The following is a 22,156-nucleotide window of genomic DNA, read 5'->3' as shown; positions in this document are numbered from 1 at the left end:
GCTGACCCCGCGGACAGCGCAGGGACGTGCGCGTACGGACAGCGCCCCCTGCCGGCCGCCCCTTCCGCAGCCGCTTTAATGGAAATTTACCCAAATGAACCCAAACTGTGCGCCTGAAACTGCACCTGATTCACTGGCCTTACCGCTAATAATCACAGGTATCATCGTACAGATCACATCAAATCCCTCCCTGAAGCGCTCCCTTTAACAACAAATATATCTAGCAAATAGCAACTGCAAAAATTTTACAGCCAGAGAAGGCAGAACATCCCAAACCACACATTGTGCCCTAAATTTTTGAAGAGAATAAATTAGAGAGGAAACACCTGCTTGGATTTTAAGCCTGTCAGCTCCTCAGTAACTGTAAATATGTATCTGGGAGCCTGAGCAATTCACAATTCACATTAAAGTTTGCAGTTTAAATCCCCCATAAGTTCCCTGTGCTCAGTGCATGTTTCAGGGAGAGTGGTAAAACACATGGCTCTCTGCAGCCAGATAATATTCCTCTCTGTGAGTGTTTTAGAGTGCTTCTAAAAACCTATTAGCCATGATGCTTTTTTCTAATTAACTCTATTATCACAGGGTTACACAAATCACCTCTCAAGTCTGGGCAACAGCTTTCCAAAAATCATTTTTTCATAAGTGGCAGCTCACAACTGTGCCATTCACAGATTCTCTTTGTGTTGTTTAAAACCAAACACCCAGAATCTCTCCTAGAGCACTGGGCTTGCTGCAGGATGCTTCTGCCACATAAATTAAATTTTAGGAGAGCATCCCCATGTGAGACCATTGGCTGTGTGGACCAGAGTGCTGTGCTAAATTTGTGAACATAATTGATTCTTTGGAGGGGTGGATGTGCCTACTCTTTTTTGGTTTGTTTTTTTTTTTTTTTTTGAAAGCATTCTTTGCTAAAAATATCATCTTTACATTCAACTGCTGCAGAATAATTCCAGAACTGGCAGCAAAACTGAAATTTGCAGTTGCAGGAGGGAAATTTGGGAAAATCAAAACTTCACCTTGCACAATCTGAACACTCCCAGAGCAGGGAGAGGAATGGGCTTTTAGTTCTTGCTGCACTTTTGGGTCACATGCAGAAGTCCCCAAGCTCCAGCTGATCTCCTCTGCCTGATTTTCCTGACATTCCTGACCATGCACATCCCTATTTTTGCTGGATTGGGATCTTGGGACATAAACCTGTTACATTTCAGATTTGTTTTTCCCAGTATCACCACTCAAAATGTTCTGATCTTTAAATACCCATGTCAAAAAGCAGGAAATTATGAGGAAATAACTTTAATGTGAATATTTTATTTAGGACTAGTAAATATTAACTGTAACAGTGTAAAGCAACGCATACAACAAACCCATAAAATAATAAAAGTTACTTACAGGAGCAGATTTTTTCTTAGCTATAAGTGGCAGCCTGGTCTCATCATTGAGAAGTTTTAAACCAGCTTTATTCTCCATGTTCTCTGGGTCAAGCATGATTTTAAAATCCATTTCCACCTGCTGCTGAAATAGAGAATAGGGATAATCCTGAAATAACTACACTGGAGCTGAAGTGTGTAGAAGTAGAAACTGGCTAACAAGTTGTAAATTTGCAAAATAATTATAAAAATTGCTATTTTTTGACTCCACACAGAACTGGGCAAACAGCAAAGTGCCTTTGCTTAGATGGAAAACTTTGTAAGGAGTGGAACTTTTATCCAAATGGACACATCAATGCAGGCACAGAACCTGACCATTAGTAAATGAGGAATTAAAAACCCCTGACAGTAATCAGAATTAAAATATAGTTCTTAATGCACTCTGTGATCTGCATGGAATGAGCTCAACTATTCTGCTAATAAAAATAATGATGATTTAAATCCCAATGGGCAGAAAAAGACTTTAAAAGTTTCTTCTTGTTATAAGAAACACCTAAAGCATACCTATAAACCCCAGAGGGATGCCCTATGTTTTTATTACAGTAGAAGTTTCTTAAGTTAAAAATATTTTGGTGCATATTCTTTTGTATAAATGTAAAAATAAATCCAGAAAAATTCCAATTTTTAGAAATAAAATATCCCATAAAAAGTTCAAGAATCATTAGATGTGTACTTGAAGTGTTGAAGAACTGTGTTACTTTGTGAAAGCAGTAAAAATGCTTTCATTTATTTATCTGCACTATATATTCTCTCTTCTTTTGATGGTAATTACAAGCAGATGTATCAATGAGATGCTCATTTAGATTTGGGGTTGTAAGAACACAAGTTATTATCCAAGCCAATTACTCTTTTAGCCACATGGCTGCACAGAGACAGAAAGTTCAATTTTCACCTCATCAGTGCTTTTGTGGTATTTATTTTATTACTATAACACACCGTTATGCAGGGAGGAAAGTGCTGGTGCTATTAAAACCAGAATTGGGGGAATTGAGCACCTTTCAATTAAAGCAGGAGATGGTTCCCAGTGCAAACTCCTCACTCAGCTGACAGGGAAATGATCAATGGAGAGGGGAAGGTGCCACACAGGATAACAAGAACTGGAATTATTAATAAAAAAACACTTGATAAAGTGGCTTTGTCAGCTTGGGTGGGTGGGAAGGGCCAATTCCACCCTGCATGGATGGCACTGGGATCTTTCCCAGCCCAAATGTTACCCTGGGCTGGGAGAGGGCTCCTGTCTCAGCTGCTCCTTCTGCTGAGGAGTTTTAGCACTTTCATCATGGGGTGCCCTCAAACCCTGATACCAAACCCTGATATCAAAGCCTGACTCTGGGCAGCCAGAGCATTATGGGATGCACAGGACACCCAGCAGCCATGGATGTGCAGCAGGATCAGGCTGTGGTTCCACACCCGTGGGGCTGCTCTGCTGCTCCTCTGCACAGCCAGGGGCGGCACCCGGGGCAGGACCAGCTGCTGCTCACAGGCTCCAAATTCAGGATTCCTGATGGGGACAGAAACAGGCACTGAGCTTCCTAAAAACTGCTTGGATTTCACCTGCTAAACCCACCCTGCTTTCACCCACTTCTATCCAAATGACTGTATTTTTATTTAAACTTGCATTTTGCAGAAGTAAAATCACGCAAGTTAGCAGAGCACTGCTGAAGCCACTTAGAATTGCATTTACACTTGCATATTTTTTTAACTTAAAATCAAAATAGGAAATGACTAAACTAACTTTTTCTAGGTCAATATTCCCACTTGCTTTACATGATTATGTCACCTCAGTTTTTGTGTTTTGCTGCAATAAAACATCTGTTTCACTTACCACTTAGGGGGCTCTTTGGAATTTACTTCTTTATTACCAGCTGAAGAAAGAGTTAACTCTTGGCTATCTATAACACTGGAATAATTTTCAGCTTGTTTCTGTTAGAGGGAAAAAATATGTTTAGCCTACTACAAGGATATAAAGGAAATTAATTTTATTTAACTTGGTTCATTAGGCAACCAGGTCTTTGCCTGACTGAAAAGTTGATAAACTTTGTGTCTCTGTCAGACTAAAAATCTGATTTTGGCTGATCAAGATCGGTTAATTCTGATGACCCACAAAAGGGAGGCATCATTCTGAATTGTAATGTCTGAATAATCTCATCAGCTGCTGATTGGAAAGGGATCTTGTAACACAACAAATAAGTGGCCCAAGTGAATTATTAACACAGACTTTAAAAACAGAATAATTGTCTGGATCTGGTCTATTTTACTTACTCTCAGCCCAAGTTCAGGCCTGTCAGTTGCTTTTCTGAGGTCACAAATATCCACAGCTTCTGCATTTCCTTTCAAGTTGTTTTGTTCCATTTTAAGATTCTGAATGTCTTCTTGAATCTAAAAAGCAAGTTAGGACAAAAATCGACCAAACCCTATGAGGTTAATTCAAATGAAATTATTCCTAAATACAGGAAAAAGGATCCATGTGACTCCCCATACTTCTGTACTATTATAAACCAAGAATACAAACCCAAGTACTTAAACTGATTGTAGAAAGGCTGGAAAAACTCCATTTTAAAACAAACCTCACAAAGCAGTGACAATAAACTTCAGGACTGAGATTCTCCGCTTAAGGAAGGATGTTTCCTCACACATCTCACACACGGCACAGGTGCTTTCAGTGGGCAGGGATCTCAAAATCCTTAAGGAGGGACACAAACTGCAGGCAGCCTGTGAGGAGAGCCCAGCCCATGTCAAACCCGAGTATTCACGTTAACCAAACAGCTCCGGGCTCCCCAGCCCCGCAGCACCCACAGCGCGATCCCCGCTCACTCCCGCTGCCCCTCAGGCAGGGCCGAGCCCCGCGCGTCCCCCGGCCCCTCACGGCACCGGCCGCGCCGCGCTCAGCCCAGGGATGACCCGGGGTGCTGAGGGGTAACCCGGGGTGTCCCGGCTGCTCTGCCGGGCCAAGAGAGGCCGGTCGGGGCAGGGAGGAGCCGCTCCCGGCGCTGTCCGAACCCACCGGGCAGCGTCAGCCCCGCTCCGGCCGCGGCCACGGCGGCACCGCCGCTCCCGGCAACGGGACGCGCCGGCCGGGCCGCACCATCCGCCCCGCCGCCGGGGGGGGGGACAGCGCATCCAGCGAAGGCCGAGCCCGCGCTCCGCCCGGTCCCTCCCCCGGCCGCGCCCCCCGCGGGCGGTGGTAGCGGCGCGGCGGAAGGGGCGCGGCGCGGGCGCCATGGCGGCGGCAGCGCGGCCGCTGGCGCTGCTCACCAGCTGTGCCGCGGGCTTCGCGCCCGAGGAGCTCGTCAAACGTGAGTCGGGGCCGCCGCGGCGCCGCAGCGGGCGGAACCAGGGGTCGCGGTTTGCCCGCACCCGCGCGAACCGGGCTGGCAGCGGCTCCCTTCAGCCCCGGCCTTCAGGGGGGCTGTTTTCCCCTCAGGATCACAGTTCTCCCCTCAGGGTCGCTGCCATCCCCTCACAGATCCAAATTTCCCCTCAGGGTCACCGCCATCCCCTCACGGACCCAGTTTTCCCCTCAGGGTCACCGCCATCCCCTCACGGACCCAGTTTTCCCCTCAGGGTCACCGCCATCCCCTCACAGATCCAAATTTCCCCTCAGGGTCACCGCCATCCCCTCACGGACCCAGTTTTCCCCTCAGGGTCACCGCCATCCCCTCACGGACCCAGTTTTCCCCTCAGGTTCTCATTTTTCCCGTCAAGGTCGCAGTTCTGCTCTCAGGGTCCCAGTCCTCCCCTCAGGACAGGGGGATCGCAGCCCCCGAGCCCTTGCAGAGGGTATCGGGAGCCTCCTCAGTGCTTTAAGGAAATAATTCACCGCTTTCTCAGTGCGGAAGGACTGAAAGGGAAAGCTAAAAATTCTGTCCTGCAGCTGGTAGAATTGCAGATTACACTCGGTGCCGAGTACATAGAACTCATTCAGTAGGAAGTGGTTTTTCCTGGAAACCAGTTGCTGTTTTTCTGGCTCAAAAAGGGAACACAAGATCTGGTAGTAGAGAAAGCCATGGTGGAATTTCTGGTATTTAAAAAATATTTTTAAAATCGGGAGATTTCCAGGAAGAAGCTGTTCATGATCTTGGTGGGTTGCCTGTGTTAGGACAGCCCTGTTTTTTAGGGAGTTCATGAACAGTTTGCTGTGCACACTGAGATGTAGAATTTAACTCCCTCAAATCTTCTCTGGATTTGTTTTTCTCTCTTTCTGAACAGTTCTTAGAACCTCACCAAGCACAGGGCTGCCCCCAGGAACTGGCTCCCTCCACCTCATTAAAGCACATTCTGGAAGAAAAATAACAGTACAAGATATGCAGTCAAAGGCTTCTCTGTCAGAGCAGCTGCAAGACACTGAATTATTTAAAGATTCCACACCTAAAATATTATTATTACCTTGTTTTTGAGGAAGGTATAAGCAAATTGGAAGGAATTACTCAAGGTTCCTCTAGGTTTCCCCTTTGATTACTTTGCATAGTAAAATGAAACAGGTAGAAAAGGTAGGTGAGCAAAAAGCTACTTAATCTGAGAAAATCTTAAAATACAAGCTCATATATTTTTAAGACTAGTACTCACTTTGGAATATCTCAGCTCCCACTGCTCCCAGTACCAAATCTGGAGTCTTGTCTGTGTGTCCTCTGACTGGGTTACATTAAAACCCTCCTGAAAGAAATAAAATCATTGGATAAAATAAATACCATCAGCATCTTAAGTCCCAAGTGACATTAAATCAGAGGCAGCAGACTGTAAAACATTCAAGGACACCCAGGCAGGGACGGGGCAGCAGTGGGGAGGGTTTGGGGGTGTGAAAGAACCTGCCAGAACTTTCCAGGCCAATTCCAAGACTTTTTCCAGGGTTTTCCTTCTGTTCAGTGGAAAAGGGCTGGAGGATGAGAAGCAGCTGATGATACATTTGCTAGATATATTTTTATTTGTTCAGCTTTTTCTGAATGCTTTAATTCATGGGACACTGTGGCAAAACAAATCTTTTTAAAGTGCTCAACATAGATCTGCCTGTTATTATTGTGATGTATTACAAAACTGCAAATAAGATTGGTTCAGTTTTCATTCTGTCTGATTGTTCTTCCTTTTCTTTTTGAATTTTTACCACTCCCCTCCTCCCCAGCATATTTGGGCTCTCTTTCCTCCTTGGTGTAATTTTAGGAGTATTTTTTATGGTTCATTCCACCAGGTGGCTCTCAAGGCCCAGAATGTGGGAACTGCTCCATATACCTGATAGCTCTGAGGATTTGGGAGCATTTAGGGCATTATGTTCTTAAAACATTTATTCAACCTGAAAAACACTACAGAAAGTGGTAAATATCTTAATCTCTTTGGGGAAAAAACTGCAAAAAGAAGTTGTAATCATTAAAAAATTATTATTACGCACACAATGTGCTAAAAGTGCTGAAATACTACTTGGGTATTAGGGAACAGGGCAATTACTGGGAGAGAAATTCCACAGGGAACTGGCAGAATCTCAGCATGAAGGATGGGAAATCAGCAGCACAATGGGATGAAAGAAAACCCCTTAAAACACAGGAACAAGCAGCAGGTAATAGGAAATGGGACATGGCCTCATTCTAGCAGTGCTTTCAGACCTAAATTTGTCCATGAACTCTTCTAAAAAATGTCCCTTACAAAGCAGATGTGAAATTCATATCAGCTTCTGAAAACCTTTTCTGAGGGTTCTTCCCCTTTGTATCCTTGTTAGGGTGACTGACCCAATGACTTCAGAGCTGATTTTGTTCCTCACCCCATTTCCCTCCCCAGGTCTTACTGCTCATTTTCTGGGTTTCTGTAATTTCTGTGGACCTTTTTATTCTCAGCCTCTTGTGGCATTGACTTGTAATTCTGTTAGCTCAGACTGATTTTAATTTACTTACTTATTTTTAACTGTCAAAACACTAGTAAAGGGAAATTAATATCATATTCCAAACAAACCTCTGAGAATACAAAGCTCAGAACCCAGGTTTGTTTGGTGGTGACTCAGGATCTTTGTCCCCCAGCTCCAAAGTGAGGTGGGTAATCTTAGCATGGAATATCATCTGATTAAAGATGATCACCTGAAATAATCTGAAAAATAATTGCCATCCAAAATAAATCAAACTTGAGCCTGGAAAAATCATTTAGATGTGGCACTTCTTATTTTAAGCAACCCTGAGAGGAGACTCCTGTTTCACTCTCTTAAGGAGGAAATGGCTACAGGTTTCTGTTTCCAAGGTCACATTTCTCCCTCAGATTCCACCTCCTCCCCAGGGCTGCAGATAATCCTGGTTTGCAGCTCTCCCTGCCTTGTGCCCCGTGCTCAGGCACCAGATCCATTTCTCAGCTTTGCAGTTTAGTTGTAAAAATCACTGCAGCCTTGGCAAGGAGGTTTTCCTGTCTCTTTACTAACAAGATACAGATAAATTCAAATTCATCTCCAGACTATTTGGGGAACAGCCTGTTCCAGCAGCTCCAGGAACTCTCAGTACCTTCAAATACAAATCCTTGAAAAGCCATGTGCTTTATTCTTTAACTCTTCTCCTGCCCCAGGCAATTCTGGATGACTCAGTCCATTTTAGAAATCACTGACCTGTGTTCCAAAGTGTCCATGAGTTCATCCAGCCTGAACAAGGTTTCCTGGCCTTTCCCTCAAGGAATATTGGGGTGCTGTGCTTCCAGCTCTGCTCCAGCTCCAGGAGTGTTCTGGGAAGGCTCCTGCCTTGGAGGGCAGAGCCTGGCAGCACCTGAGCAAAGCACTGGATTTTAATGGTTGAGCTCCCACAAGGAATTTAATGGGAATTGCAGATGAATTGTAGCAACTGGGTTTATTTTCTCATTAGTTACCCTCAGCTTTTGGTCACAGTTAAACAGATCTTTACATCTCAGAGAGCATGCAAGGGTTGTAATAAAGTTTAGGTTTTCTCTCCATACATCCTGTTTACAGCCACTGAGTGTGAGGTTAACACTTGAAAAGGCATTTCCAGGAAAACAAAAGGCTTTCTGCAGCTTCTGGGTCATACTTTAGACTGAAAACTAGAAAATAAACTCTTTTGAAAGCTAAGCAATAAAATCTGGGACAGAGTAACAAATTGAGTTGAATTTTTAAAGATCTTGATTATGTACTGGTTTATTGTAGTAAAGATGGATCTGCATTGGCACTGTGCTTTTCTAGACAAATTATTTTCTTGCTGCTGCTTTTACCCTGCTCCTCACCCTTTTTCTCTCTTGCAGGTATCACAGGAGAAGATGACCTGACTGTGGGTGCAATAACAAGTGGAAGAGTGAATTTCTACCCCTGGACGATAGATAACAAATACTATTGTGCAGATATCCACCTCTGCGTGGTCCCAAACACGTTCCACGTGACCGCAGAGATCGCCGAGGCTGTGCAGGCATTTGTGGTGTACTTTGACAGCACAACAGTAAGGGCTCTCCTGCTTCATTCTCCTGCCTTCCCACAGTGAGACCATCAACCAGAACCCCACCCATCCCCTTTAGGTGTTCTATTCACTGGCAGAAGGTCAATATTCAATACTAACTATTCCATTTCCCTGCTAACAATAGCAGCAGTTTCCTTCTCCCTTACTCCTCTCCTCCAGCTGGAAGAGGGGTTTTCAGGAGCCATTATGCCACCATGGCAAATCCATCTGCCAGCTTTATTCCTAGCTGGTGCTGCTTCTTAAAGGCTCCTTTAGGACAGACAGGATTTTGGGAGCTAAACATAAAATTCAGGGCATTTCACCCAAAATTGTTTCTACTAAACCAGCAGCAGTGAAAACTGGTTTAGCAGAAACCAGAAAGGTTGAGACAAAAAAAGCCCATTTCTTTATATAATTCAATTCTTATTCTATTAAAAACTAAAGTATTGCAGAATGCACTCTGAAGAACACTTTTCTTTTCCCTGCAGAAAACTGGACTGGAGGGTGTCTCTGAGTGGCTGCCCCTGACAGAAGAGTGGCTGCCAGAAGTGATGATCCTGGTTTGTGACAGAGTGTCTGAGAACGGTAGGAGACCCAGAGAACTCCCATCCTCACTCAGAGCCATTAGTCTGCATAATAATTGACTTTGTAATTACATCAACAATTACCTCTCAGAGTCTGGGTGAGAGTGGCCTGGAGAGCTCAGGGGAGCAGGAGCTGAAACCTTCAGTGGGATGTGTTAGAACTCAACCAGAATTTTACCAGATTGCTCAGTCAGCTCTGTCCTGCCACTGCACGGGGAGTAAAAGGCATTCCTGCTGCTGGATGTGCATGACCCTGCTGAAAAAGGGGGAGAACTTGGTTGCTAATGCCATTTTTTTGACATTTGGACATTGAGCACACACATTTGCTGTGGTTCTAGGCCACAGCAAGCTGGGAGGTGCTGATGTGTCCCTGCTGCTCAATTCAGTGTCAAAGCCAGAGTCAGCAGAAGTCTTCATTCACACCTGCATTGTACCCTCTGCAAAACCATTTGATTCTGTTCCTCAGTTCCAAGGAGGAGTTTAACTCTATTTTTGGAAGCCACAGTGAATGGGAGGATCCATGCCAGCTGCTCTACATTTCCCATACACTCCAGAGCAAGCAAACAACTTTGAGGGAATAAAACACAGCTAAATATTCTGATAAATGTGCTGGTACTGGTCTCAGATCTCTCCTTTAATACCCATTTTTGTCTCCCAATTTAGGTGTGAACAGACAGAAAGCTCAAGAATGGTGCATCAAGCATGGCTTTGAGCTGGTAGAGCTCAGCCCTGAGGAGCTGCCTGATGAAGATGGTAGGTCTGCTGCTTCTCTTGCCATTTTGAGACTGAAAAGTGCCCAGAAATACCTTCTAAGTAAAGTTGTGCCCCTTGCAGTTGTTGATATGGCACATGATTACAGCATGGAATGCTCTGGGTTGGTGGGGCTGTCTCAGCTGTAAAAGGTCAGCAGGGGGAGGAGGTTATTTCCTCTGAGAAATTCCATTTGTCCCCTCCCAAATCCAGCTGCTGTTTGTGCAGCACCTACGTCAAAATATCTGCTCCTTTTTCTGGCACTGCCCTAGGACTGTATTGATACATCAGAAGTTTTTATATTCCACTTGGAAAATCAATCTAAAGCAACATTTTTCTGCATGAGGGCAGAAAAATTCTGGTTTTAAAAAGACTTGAAAACTATTTTATGCTATCTTGGTACAAACAGTGACATGATAGGCTGAAAATGGCAAGTTGTTAAAAACATTTCAGAGCAACAGGAGCTGTTACACAGGAAATAAACCAGTTTCAGAATCACTGGCTGCCCAACATTTATAACTTGAAAAAAAAACAGCAAGAAGAGTCAAATGTGGTGTTCCACTCTTGAAAAGTGACTGTGCATTTCCTGACAGCCTTATCAGCATCAGCCTTATCTCCTCACTTCAGTGACACAAAAAAGCATTTACACCTTACCTCCCTGGAGTAAAATGAGATAACTGCGGGCTGGAGAGGAATTAGTCACTAACATTTGCTCTATTTCAGGTTCTCCAAGCACACTGCAGCCACCAAAAATAATTCACTATAAAATCCCCACTGCTACACATCCCACCCCTTTCCCCCCTTTAAGGGCCTGCTAAAATTGGATCTTGAGGAGCTGGGAAGTTTCCCTCTCTCCCCAGCATGCCTTTAAAAGTGTTTCCCTTTTTTTAGTCAAGGAGGGAGATTTACAGATTTGATTCACAGAAACTGGGAAAATCGGAAGTGAGGACTCCTTAGACTAAACAAATACTAATTGCTTTAAAAATAGTAACCTTTAATCAAGTTATTTTCCTATTGAATAATTCTCGTAAAGAACAAGCTCTTTGCCATTTATGGGAACAAGCTCTTTACCATTTCTTTAATGGGAATAATAACAACTCAGGATGTTAATTTGTGGGATATTGGGATACATGTTCTTTCCTAGCTGTTTAATCTGGTGGTTGATTCACTGTGACTCATGCAGAGGAGGAACTGTTCCTGTGAGTAACTTATTTACCCCCCAAACATTCTGGGTGAGTTACAAAGGCACAACAGATGCTGTAAACACACTGGGCCAATCTCTGCTCCAAATTCTGACATTTCAGGCAGCTCATCTCAAATAAACTGGAACTTTGGTTTTGACTCATTGTCGGTTGTTTGCACAGCCAGGACAAGAGCTCTAAACTGGGACTCTTGATAAGGACTCTGATATCAAACCAAACAGCAGCATCACAGAGGGCAAAACATCTGATTTCACCCTTAAATGCATTTCTAAAGGCATTTTCAATTACTGCACCTGATCCCTGAGTCACTTGAGTTTGATTTCTAAACAAAAACAGTTTTGTATCCAAAGGATTGTTTGGGTGGGTTTTTTTTTTTTCCCTTTGTCAACCTGCACAAACATGGGAAGCTGACTAAACTGAGGAAATGGGAAAACTGACTTGATCCAAAGTGGTGTCAAATCTATTCAGTAAATAAATTAAAATCTGAATAATGCTTTCCCTGGGCTTTCAAGTTCCTGTAGTTCCCAGGATTACTGGAACTTTTGGAGTAAGTTATTGTGGGGACAGCTTTACAATATTCCTTTCCATTTTTACAGGCATCACGCCCTTTTTAAATGGTTGTCTCAAGTTCTTTACTTTCTAAAAGAAAGAAAAATAATTCTGGTATCTATTTTCTAATATATTTCTATGCTATACAGCATTGTAAAAGATCTTGGAGTGAAAGATGGAAGTTTCTTGTCTGTTGCTATTAAATTTATATATATATAATATAAAGTATAATATACTGTCATATTATTTATTATAATTTACTGTTTCATTATTATTAATTTATTAATATTTATAATTATAATATATTAAAGTATATTTTACTTTTATAATATGCTATAAAGATGTTACTTAATATAGGCCTCCTGCTAAATATTTAACAAAAAGGATTTAGATACCTGCAAAATGCTGAGCTCACAGTTCATTATCTCTGGAAGCTCAGCCCAAGAAGTGAGGCATTAATTTACATTTACTTGGCCTCTCATCAATCAAAGGTGCAAAATCTGCATTTTGTACTAGGAGCAGAATTGGCAATGATTTTGAGAAGCCAGGAGAGGCCTTCAGCCCCAGCTCTGGAGGCGTGGGGTGGTGTTTGGAGCTGTTCTCAGGAGTTTCAGAGCCCCTCTCTGTTCTGTGCAGATGATTTCCCCGAGTCCACGGGAGTGAAGCGCATCGTGCAGGCCCTCAACGCCAACGTCTGGTCCAACGTGGTGATGAAGGGGGGTAGGTGGTGCCCCTGGGCCTGGCCCTGCAGCCTGGGGGAGCTCACGTGGGGCAGCTGGGCCAGCACAGGCACAGCTGCAGCACAGTGGGACCTTCCCCAGGGAACAGCAGGGCCCAGGCATTGCTTTCACCCCCACAGGCAGTGGGTGAGATTTATCACAGAATTTATGGCTTGGGTGGGGAGGGACCTCAAAGCTCAGCTTGTCCTCTGTGCCAGGCTGCTCCAAGCTCACCCAGCCTGGCCTTGGACACTTCCACCCACAGCTGCTCTGTGCCAGGGCCTCACCACCCTCACAGGAAGGGATTTCTGTGTAAAACTGCTCCTGTTCCAGCACCTGCTCCTGATCCCTCTCTGCTTTAACTTGCACTCTGCCAATAATTTCAGTTAAATATTCCATTAATCCTGCAGGTTGCAATGAAAACTCAAAGTTGATTCCACCAAACTCTACTAAGAAATAGGTTGTAATTATCAGCTTTACCAGACTGATACATGCTTCAGTGTAGAAGTAAAGGTTAAATTCCACATTTGTTGTAGGGGATTTTTGGTTGGTTTTTTAAATTTTTGTAGTAGGGATGAGAATAGCAAGTGCAGAGATGAGATTTGGCAAAGGAGCTGTGTCAAACATTTAAGGGCTGTTTTTGCTACAGAAAACCCCACTTGAGTACATGGAAACCACAGATTTTATTTACAACAGTGCAAAAAATGGGCAACCCCAGATAATTTCCTGAGGAAGCTGGATATCAGGTAGAGTTAGAATTTGGAAAAATCACTTTAGCCTTAGAGTCATCAGAAAAGGAAATGCTGTGGTTACAAGGATAGATCCTTCCATTTACTTGAAATCCTTTAATTACCTTTCTAATCACACAAACTGCTACAGAAAATGTAGGAAGATCAAACTCTTCAGGAGTGCTTGGCCTGGAATTTCTTATTCACAAAGCCTCATCCCACCACCAACCTTCCAACACCTCTCTGCTCCCTGATGTCCCATTTCCCTCTGCTGTGGCTTCTCCCTTCCTACAGCCATTAACTGTGGAATGATTGAAAGCCCTGAGAGGCTGCTGTTAATCTCTGCATCTGCAAGGGGCTTGCTGGGACTCAGTGAAACCAGGATGAGCATTATTAACCTCCATTTTTTAATGCAGCTTTTTGAGGATTTCTCATTGCCCATAGGGTGTGACTCAGTGTAACCATTGCAGAGAACCAGGTAACCTGGGCAGATGGTGTCAGGTTATTTATCTCACTTGTGCTAAAAACGGTTTTTTAACAACACATTTCCTGTATCTGGCAGATACCACCTTACAGAACAGCAGAATTTAGTCACATGCTCAGTTCCTCACAGGGGGAAATTCCTGCACATCACTGCTGTGTTCTGTAAAGGTCAGGCTCCTTGACAAATCCTGATTTTCTCTGCACAGCACCAGCCCCACACAGCACTGCTGCACCACCACAAACCCCTCAGGAAGTCAGCTATACTTAGAAGGTGTTGCAGCCTGACTGTGCCTTCAAAGGGAAATTGTTGAGCTCATTTTGCTTAAAATAAAACTTTTTACAACCTGTAACATATCTTTTGTTTTCAGCTTCCTCCAGATCCTCGAAACTGGCTGCCATGTAAATCCAACTTTAACTTTTCCACTGAAAATGACCTGCAACTCCTGGCTGGTTAAAAACCATGCAGGGAGGAGTTATCAGAGACCCTAAGAGAGTTCCAGTAGTAAATGCCTACTAGCAAATACTTACAGCACTGTTAGGTGCAGCCTTTATTCAACAGCATTGCCTTAATTCAAAACCTGTTTCCTTGAGAATTTAAATTTACAGACAGAGCAGGAATAGCCTTTTTCAAGCACAAACACCAAACTCATTATTTTATTGCATTAATCCCCAACACAATTCTTGTCAAGCTGCAGGTTTTTTTCACACACCTATTCATTAAAATTTTAAACTTCAGATTTTTTCTCTCACCATTAAATGCATCATTCTCACACAATCCATAAAAAGAATTATTAAATGTAACACAGTTGAATTAGAAACAAGTTTACACCAAGTGACCAATCCCACGTGCTTTGTGAGTAAATGGAGCAGCATTATCTCTACTCCAAGCCAAAGGAGCAGCCTTACCTGGGACTCTGCCAGGCAGATCCTCCCTGGAGCTGCTGTCAGGTTGGTTCTCCAGGCCTTGGAGCTCCCTTCAGTCTCTGGAAGTTTTCTTGAGCAGGAGAACGTGAGGGATTCTCCAGGTGACACAGTTCCCTCCCCACAGAGGCATTAAACTGCTGTTAACCTTCCCTGTCCCTGCAAGAGCCTCTGTGGCAAGAAGAGAAACCATTTCCAGTCCTCTAGAAGAGGCTGCTTGCCTTCTTTCCTGCTTAAATCCCAGCCTGAGTGATCCCAGGTGAAGCTGCTTACCTCAGGTGGGGCCAGGAATGAGCCTGGCTCTAATCAGAGCCAATTAACCTCATTTAGGGGGGCCATTCAAACAAATTGTGAATTTTGATGTGTTAATTCCAGTTTTATGTGTAAGGATCACCTTGTGTCAGCTGGAGACAGGAGGAATAATAATAGGTAAAGGCAGTGGAAAACACTTGGCCATGAAACAGGAGTCTGGGAATGCTGAATCCATGTTCAGAGCATCATGAGTGGTTCCTGTGCAGCTACAGAGAGCATGGAATCAGGAGTGGTTTGGGTGGGAAGGGACCCTAAATCCCATCCCATTCCTGCCCTGCAGGGGCAGCCACAGCTGCTCTGGGCTCCAGCATAGCCACTGACTCCTCCATAAGTGGGATGAGCTAATTTTTGGCTTTCCTGCCTCAAGAACACTGTGTAAGGCATCACCCACTTCCTGAATTGCACCCAGAAGTTGAAATAACTTTTACATCCAATAAATGGAGTTTATAGGAAGGGCTTTCCAAGGGTGTGCCTGCAACCAAGTGTTGTGTCTGCCTCCTCCCTAAACATGGATCCAGGGACAAACAGCTGCTGTTCAGAGATCCCTGCTGCACACTCCAGGTTTTTCAGAAGGGATGACATTTGTAATAACTCTGGCTGAGGTTCTGCAGTGTTGGAGGAGGGAATGTGGAGCCACTGCCATTTTTCTGTGCAGGACAGACTCTAATCCCAGCCATGAACGAGGGCCATGATTAGATCACTGCATCCACCTCTCTGCCAGTGTGGGAATGTTCTCTCTCCAGGACATTCTGCACTGCAGTGTCCAGCCTTGCCTGAGGTGACTCAGAGATTGGCTCCATGTCCACCTTCACAGCTTCCCCAAAGCCAGCTCTCTGCTCAGCCCATGAAACTGGGCAAGCTGCTTTGCTTTGGGATGCAAATCCCAAACTTTATCCTGCAATGCCTGTTCACTGACCTGCTGGACTTCACAGGCAGCTGAAGGTTTTCCAGGGAATTCATTCAGCTCCACTGCTTCACTTCTTCCCACCCCTTTGGCCAGGGATCTGCTAAAGCTGCAAAAGGGATAAAGCAGAGCCAGGGGCCCCAAATACCTGCCAGGGATGGGGCAGAACAGATCAGCTGCAGGAGCAGGGAATGGGGACTGGGGCTCAGGGATTCTCCCATGGAGATGTGTTTGTGTGAGTGCTGGATGGGCCCAGTTACACATCCAACCCCTCAGAAGGAGAGGCTGGAGAAATGGCAAGGAAATTTGGGCAGAGCATCCAAATGACATCACCTCAACAGTTGAGTCTAGAGCTTAGTCATGAGTGTAATAATTTAGAACATACTTCTTTTAAAAAGTAACATTAAATCTTGCTTCTGGCAGAAGTCATTGTTTCCTGGCTATTTCTAGTACAATAACTTCACATTTTTTCACTTTTAGTTGACTAAAATACAAAGGTTTGCAGAAAAATCTCCTGAGTGCCTTGTGTAACTGCAAATATTTACTACTCAGTGCAAGGCCAGTTTGTATTGAGTAGTAAACTGACTTAGAAAAACCTGACTTAGTAAAAAACACCTCATCATATCACCCATTATGCACATATTTTTATATAAAACAGGTTTAAAAATACAGCCAGTTCAAATTAAAAATACTGCAGCACATTTATTATCTTAGATGACTGTTCAGGTTTGAAATCACTTTTTAGGTTGGGTTTTAAAACGGCATTGAAATACACCCTAGGCCAGCAGTGGGGAGAGCCCAGAGCACCTTGTAGTGAGAAGAAACCCTGGATTTGATGGATGAATCCACCCAGGAATTCTGAATTAGATATTTAACAATTTTCTTTGCCATGATTGTCGTGCTCAGCCTGTTCAGTGTGAGCAAAGGCTCTCCTTGCCTTTCCTGAATCCACCCTCAGACTCGGGGCTGCTTCCCATGGAGTTAAACCTGGGCACCAGGAACAGAAAATTCTGCTTCTGGATTTTCCAGCTGCCCATTTGGGATTTACCAGCTCAGATCCCAACGCAGCAGAGGCTTCCAACAAGCTCTGAAAAGACCCCACATCTCCTGTGGCTCACATTCCCTTCCCTGGGGGGAATATTTAGCAGCAAACAGTGCAGACACAGTTTAAAGCTTAGAATTGATGTGAAATTTCTGCTTAAAATCTGTTTGCAAGTGCACTGGCACAGTTTTCCCCGGTGCTGTGAAATTCTCCCTCTCCCACCTGGCCAGCCCCAGTATTTGCAGTAATTTTGGAATTTGTGCTTTGTTGCAGACAGGACCCAGGGCTTTGGTCTCCTCAGCACCTTGGCAGGAGCAAACAGGAGCCGTGGCTGTGAAGAGACCCCGGAGACAGAAGTAAACAGTGATTCCAGTAATTCCTGCTTGCTGCTCTGCTCAGGCCCTGCCTGCATCCACTGCGGGTGGCTGGGACCTCCCCTTGTGCCACAGAGCCAAAGGAAAGAGCACTAAAAGCTCCACTCAAGATGGGTTTGATTATATCCAAATTATCCCCTTTGGGCACAACAAAACCTGTCATTCTATGGTGTTATTGGAAAAACCCCAGCAAATCCATCCTGAAATCCTTTCATGCAGCCCCAGTTCCCAGTGCTGCAGGAGGGACCTCTCATGGCACAGGTTGTGCAGTAACACTTTGAGATAACGTGCAAGGGTTTGAAGGAAAAGCTGGGAGCACCTGATTTGCTGCTGATGTTTCTTCATGCATTACTGGATACTGAAATATCTTTGTGTCCTGACAGTCCAACCCAGGAGAGAGGGAGGAATCCCAGTCAGATGGTGGGGAGGATGGAGCTGGCACACACAGCCTGGAGCCTCACAGTGCTGCAGGTGAGCTCAGCACACCTGGCAGGGACACGGGGCAGCGTGGGGCACACGGGCACTGCCAGAAATCCCTGCAGCATTCCAGGAGAGGGGACTGCCTTACCAGCTCTGTGTGACATCTGCATCTTTGATGTGCCCTCATCAGTCTTTGATGCACTCTGTGGCTGTGAATCCAGATCATTCTGGAATCAGCAAGAAATCTTAAATACTGGATGAGCTCACATGTAATGTATCACAGAATCATGGAATCTGGAATATTTTGGGTTAGAAAGGACCTTAAAGCTCATCCCATTCCACCCCTGCCATGGCAGGGACACCTTCCACTGTCCCAGGGTGCTCCAAGCCCTGTCCAGCCTGGCCTTGGGCACTGTCAGGGATCCAGGGGCAGCCACAGCTGCTCTGGGCTCCTCTGCCAGGGCTGCCCATGCTGACAGGGAAGGATTTCTGCCATAAAATTAATCACCACTGTAACAATGCCATGATTTGTCTTTATGAGCAATCAGTAAATTAAGTGTTTCTTTCTCTCTTATGACATTGGAATTTGCAAATGGGATTTGCAGCTGTTAAAATCCTGGTTTTCTGTTGAGAAACCAGAATCATTTCAACCAAGCTGTATTTCAGATCCCATGCTGGATATGGACATCCAGGAGCTGGCCAGCCTGACCACGAGGGATGGGGACCTGGAGAACTTCGAAAGGCTCTTCTCAAAGCTGAAAGAAATGAAAGGTAACGCACCTGGAGAGATGGACCCGAGCTCTGGCACCTCCTGCAGTGGCTCAGATAGAGCCAGGAGTGAGCTGGGAAGCTGTGAAATTCCTGTTCTCCTGCCTCAGGTCCTTGAGAGGTAGCTGCTGTTTCCATTCATTTGTCCTTTATCTTGATAATGCTCTTGGAAGCAGCAGATGTTGCACTGGAGTTCCCAAATGCAGGGCAGGAGGTGCTCTGCAGTTCCCAAATCCAGGACAGGAGGTTTTCTCTGCAGTTCCCAACTCCAGGGCAGGAGGTTTTCTCTGCAGTTCCCAGCTCCAGGGCAGGAGGTTTTCTCTGCAGTTCCCAGACCCAGGGCAGGAGGTGCTCTCTGTTCTCTGCTCCCTCCTGAGCTTCACAGCCCCTCTCCTCTCCTTCCCCACAGACAAAGCAGCCACGCTGCCCCACGAGCAGAGGAAGCTGCACGCAGAGAAGGTGAGCCTTGGGAACTGGGGTGGGGTCAGTAAAATGGGTGATTTCTTTCCAAGCACAGTTCCTGCTCCTGCAGAGTTCCTGGATTAAGAGCTGTGAGAACAAACCACACAGTCCTATGAGAGTTGTCAGGTATCTCCCAAAAACTGAATAACCTGGAAGCTTGAAATACCAGAAAAGCATAAAGTCCTGGAATGGTTTGGGTTGGAAGGGACCCTAAAGATCATCTCATTCCACCCCAGTGCCATAAAAAAAGACTTTCCTCTTTCTGAATTCTGAGCTGAAAGCCCTGCAGTCACTGGGGGTGCTGGCCAGCTTCCACAAGTCAATGGAAAAGTCTGGATCTCCTGGAGAATTTAATGATGCCTTAAATAGCACAGGTTTTGTAGCACAGGTGCCTCCCGTGACCTGAACCATTGCACCTGTGTAGCTAAAATTCCTTCACCTCAGAGAGGATGTGTTGCACTCACAGAACTGGTTGCCAGATTCAGCTGCTGCTCAGTTCCTGCTCTTTGGATGGGAAATTCAAAATCTTCAGTCATGTGATGGGAATGTTCTCCCTTTCCCATCTCTTTCCCATTGTAGGTGGCCAAAGCCTTCTGGATGGCAATTGGAGGAGACAGGGATGAGATTGAAGGTCTCTCCTCGGATGAAGAAAACTGAATTCCTCTGTAGCTGGAAGTGCCAGAGCAATCCTGAGGGAACACTCCTTCCCTGAATTAGTGTTCATTGCCAAAAACCCCATTTAGCTGCAGCTGCTGCCCTTGGTGACAGCATTCCCCATGTTCCACATTCCACAGCATCTCCAGCTGCAGAGGCTTTGTCTGACTGTCCTGTCTCCTCTCCCAGAGGACTTTGGGAGGTGACACGAGTGTGGTTCAAGGAAACAGTGATGAGTTTACATTTTACAAATGAACATTTTTATGATTTCCTCTCTGGGGTTTAAATAAACAAATGTGCTCCCAGTTATCTCTGCACACAGGGCTGGGGCTTGGGAAGTCACTCCTGAATTCCAAACTGCATTTTTCAGCTGTAGGGCTCTTGGATGGTTTTATGGAGCTTTTCCCAGTTGAGACTGGCCAGATTTGGATGAGCCATGAGGAGGAGGTTGCTGAGCCCCATCCTGCCAAGTGCCAAAGCCATTACATGTGGCCCCAGGCTTGGGTTCTGTTTGGATTTTGCCTGTGTAAGGACAGGGGCTTCCCTGCAGTGCCAGGTGTTGTGCACACTCCCTGGATTCCCATTGGAATGCCAGATGGCTGCTGCTGCTCCTGGGGTGGAGTTCCCTGCCCAAACCTTGTGCAAGGCCTGGCAGAGTGCACAGAGCTGCTCTGGGAGCTCTGTCCACAGTTCCCAAAGCCCTCGGTGCCCCTGGGTGGGCTCAGTGCCCACTCCCTGTGTGTCCATCAGGGCTCAGAGGGAATTCCCTTTCCTGGAGGGAGCCCCCATCACTTCCACAGCAGCACAGGGCACAGAGCCTCTGGAGTGACAGACATGGAAGGAACGTGGAGCCTGGTGAGGAGCCAGAGGAGGAAGGGGAGATGCCACCCTGGCTCCTCTGTGCAGGCACAGGCTGTGGATCCACAGGAAGAGTCTGGCCCCAAGAACTTTTCCTTATCCATCTGAAAGTCTACCCTGTTAAGCACCCTCAGTTAGGAATTCCAAAATTACCTTTTCCAATGTCCCCTAAATTGCTGAGTCCCAGGACGTGGGTTTGCCATCGATTCTTGGATGGCTTTATGTCCTGCAGCACTTTCAGAGTGCTCCTTGAATTCCCTTTTTAATGCTGAAGCAAAGGTGAATGTAAATCATCATTCTTGGAATGCTGGGAATCATTTCCTGCATGGAAACTGCAGCGTTCAAGGACAAGAACTGCAGCCTCACTGGCAGTTTGGGAAGCGTTTCTCAGCTGAAGCCTGAGCAGGAGCTCCCCGTGGTGAAACACCTGGTTTGGGAAGAATTCTGGAACATGAGACAGCCAAGGAAACACCTGCCAGGGACACCTTCCCAGGCAGCTGCAGGGCCTTGCTGTGACTGCACCTTCTCCTGCTCCCCATCTCTGTCCCAGCACAGAGGATGAGGCACAGAGCTGCAGGTGGCTCATTCCAGGCAGGGAATGAATGGTTTCCCCATTGGCTTCTCGGTAGCTGAGATTGTTTCTGCCCTTTCTAAATCTTTGTTGTGCAATGCTGATAAATGGCCAAAGTGCCAAGGGAATGGAGTGGAGGCAGCGAAGAAAAAATGGACTTGGACACTTTATAAACCCATTCTTTAGACATGTGATAGAGATGTGACTTTTTAAATTTAATGAGATCATATCAGTTAAAACCCAGTGCTTTGCTGCCTTTTTATGAGGTAGCAGCAGCTCATTCCCACACTCAAAACTCTTTTAAACATGATTTATTGTAAATGTGGGTCTTCTCTGTAGGGGCACAAATCATGGAGGCAGGAAGTGTGGCTGAAGACACTGGGAAATAATTTAATGATCCTTTGAGGTTGTTGTGTTGTGGTTTAAAATCAAGGTTTACTTTGCTGGTGCTTATTTTTTTTGTGGGTTGTTTGGGGTTTTTCTGAAGAGACCCTTTGGTTTTGGCTACAGAATTTCTTTACAAAAGAAGTTGTTACAGAAATGAATAAAAGGGGCATTAGCAGAAAGGCAGATTTGTGCCTCTCAGTTTCTCTTTGTGTAGAAGAATTCCCAGTTGGTTCCACAGAATCCCAGAGTGGTTTGGGTTGGAGGTGCCCTTAAAGGCCCCCAGTCCCACCCTGCCACGGGCAGGGACAGCCCCAGGTTTGGTGTCCTTGTGCCAGTTCAGAGCTGTTGCTGCTGCAGCATTCCCAGCTCAGACATTCCCAGTGTTCCTGGGCAGGCCGGGCTGCAGCTGAAGCTCTGGGCTGGCAGAGACTTCCCTGCCACCGACCCAGCCCTGGCACCCAGCTCTGGCCTGAAGCACCCGCTCAGGCCCTGGCAGTTCACTCTTTATTTTGGCCGAGGATTTGAATTCCTCCCGCTGCCCGTGTCCAGCAGGGATGGGGACACCGGGACCCAGCAGAGCCCCCGGCTCCGCACGGACTCGCTGCCGCCTGCCCGAGCTCTGGCGAGCCCAGCACAGAGCCTGC

General features: G+C 45.6%; 2 protein-coding genes across 2 annotated transcripts in view; one reads left to right on the top strand and one right to left on the bottom strand.

The window, feature by feature from the left end:
- IQCH (IQ motif containing H) overlaps nt 1–4,489 on the bottom strand; it is a 50,907-nt gene extending 46,418 nt beyond the window's left edge. Inside the window, exons 1-4 of the mRNA XM_058033408.1 lie at nt 4,432–4,489; nt 3,995–4,139; nt 3,690–3,806; nt 1,390–1,512 (exon numbers count right to left, since the gene is read on the bottom strand). Of these exons, the coding sequence (XP_057889391.1) occupies nt 1,390–1,512; nt 3,690–3,779 (213 nt within the window). The 5' untranslated portion in view covers nt 3,780–3,806; nt 3,995–4,139; nt 4,432–4,489. The remainder of the gene's footprint in view (nt 1–1,389; nt 1,513–3,689; nt 3,807–3,994; nt 4,140–4,431) is intronic.
- A 148-nt stretch (nt 4,490–4,637) lies between these two features.
- On the top strand, nt 4,638–21,695 carry AAGAB (alpha and gamma adaptin binding protein). The gene is made up of 10 exons (XM_058033848.1): nt 4,638–4,723; nt 8,637–8,827; nt 9,313–9,409; nt 10,072–10,161; nt 12,546–12,629; nt 17,292–17,374; nt 17,776–17,863; nt 18,479–18,583; nt 18,990–19,039; nt 19,622–21,695. Exons 1-10 carry the CDS (start codon nt 4,648–4,650, stop codon nt 19,697–19,699), a joined length of 942 nt encoding a protein of 313 aa, XP_057889831.1. The 5' UTR covers nt 4,638–4,647; the 3' UTR covers nt 19,700–21,695.
- The last annotated feature ends 461 nt before the right edge of the window (nt 21,696–22,156 follow it).

This window comes from Melospiza georgiana, chromosome 13 (genome assembly GCF_028018845.1).
Source record: "Melospiza georgiana isolate bMelGeo1 chromosome 13, bMelGeo1.pri, whole genome shotgun sequence".
NCBI lineage: Eukaryota > Metazoa > Chordata > Aves > Passeriformes > Passerellidae > Melospiza > Melospiza georgiana.
The sequence above is the reverse complement of the archived record's forward strand: the minus strand, read 5'-3'. Positions and strand labels throughout refer to the sequence as shown.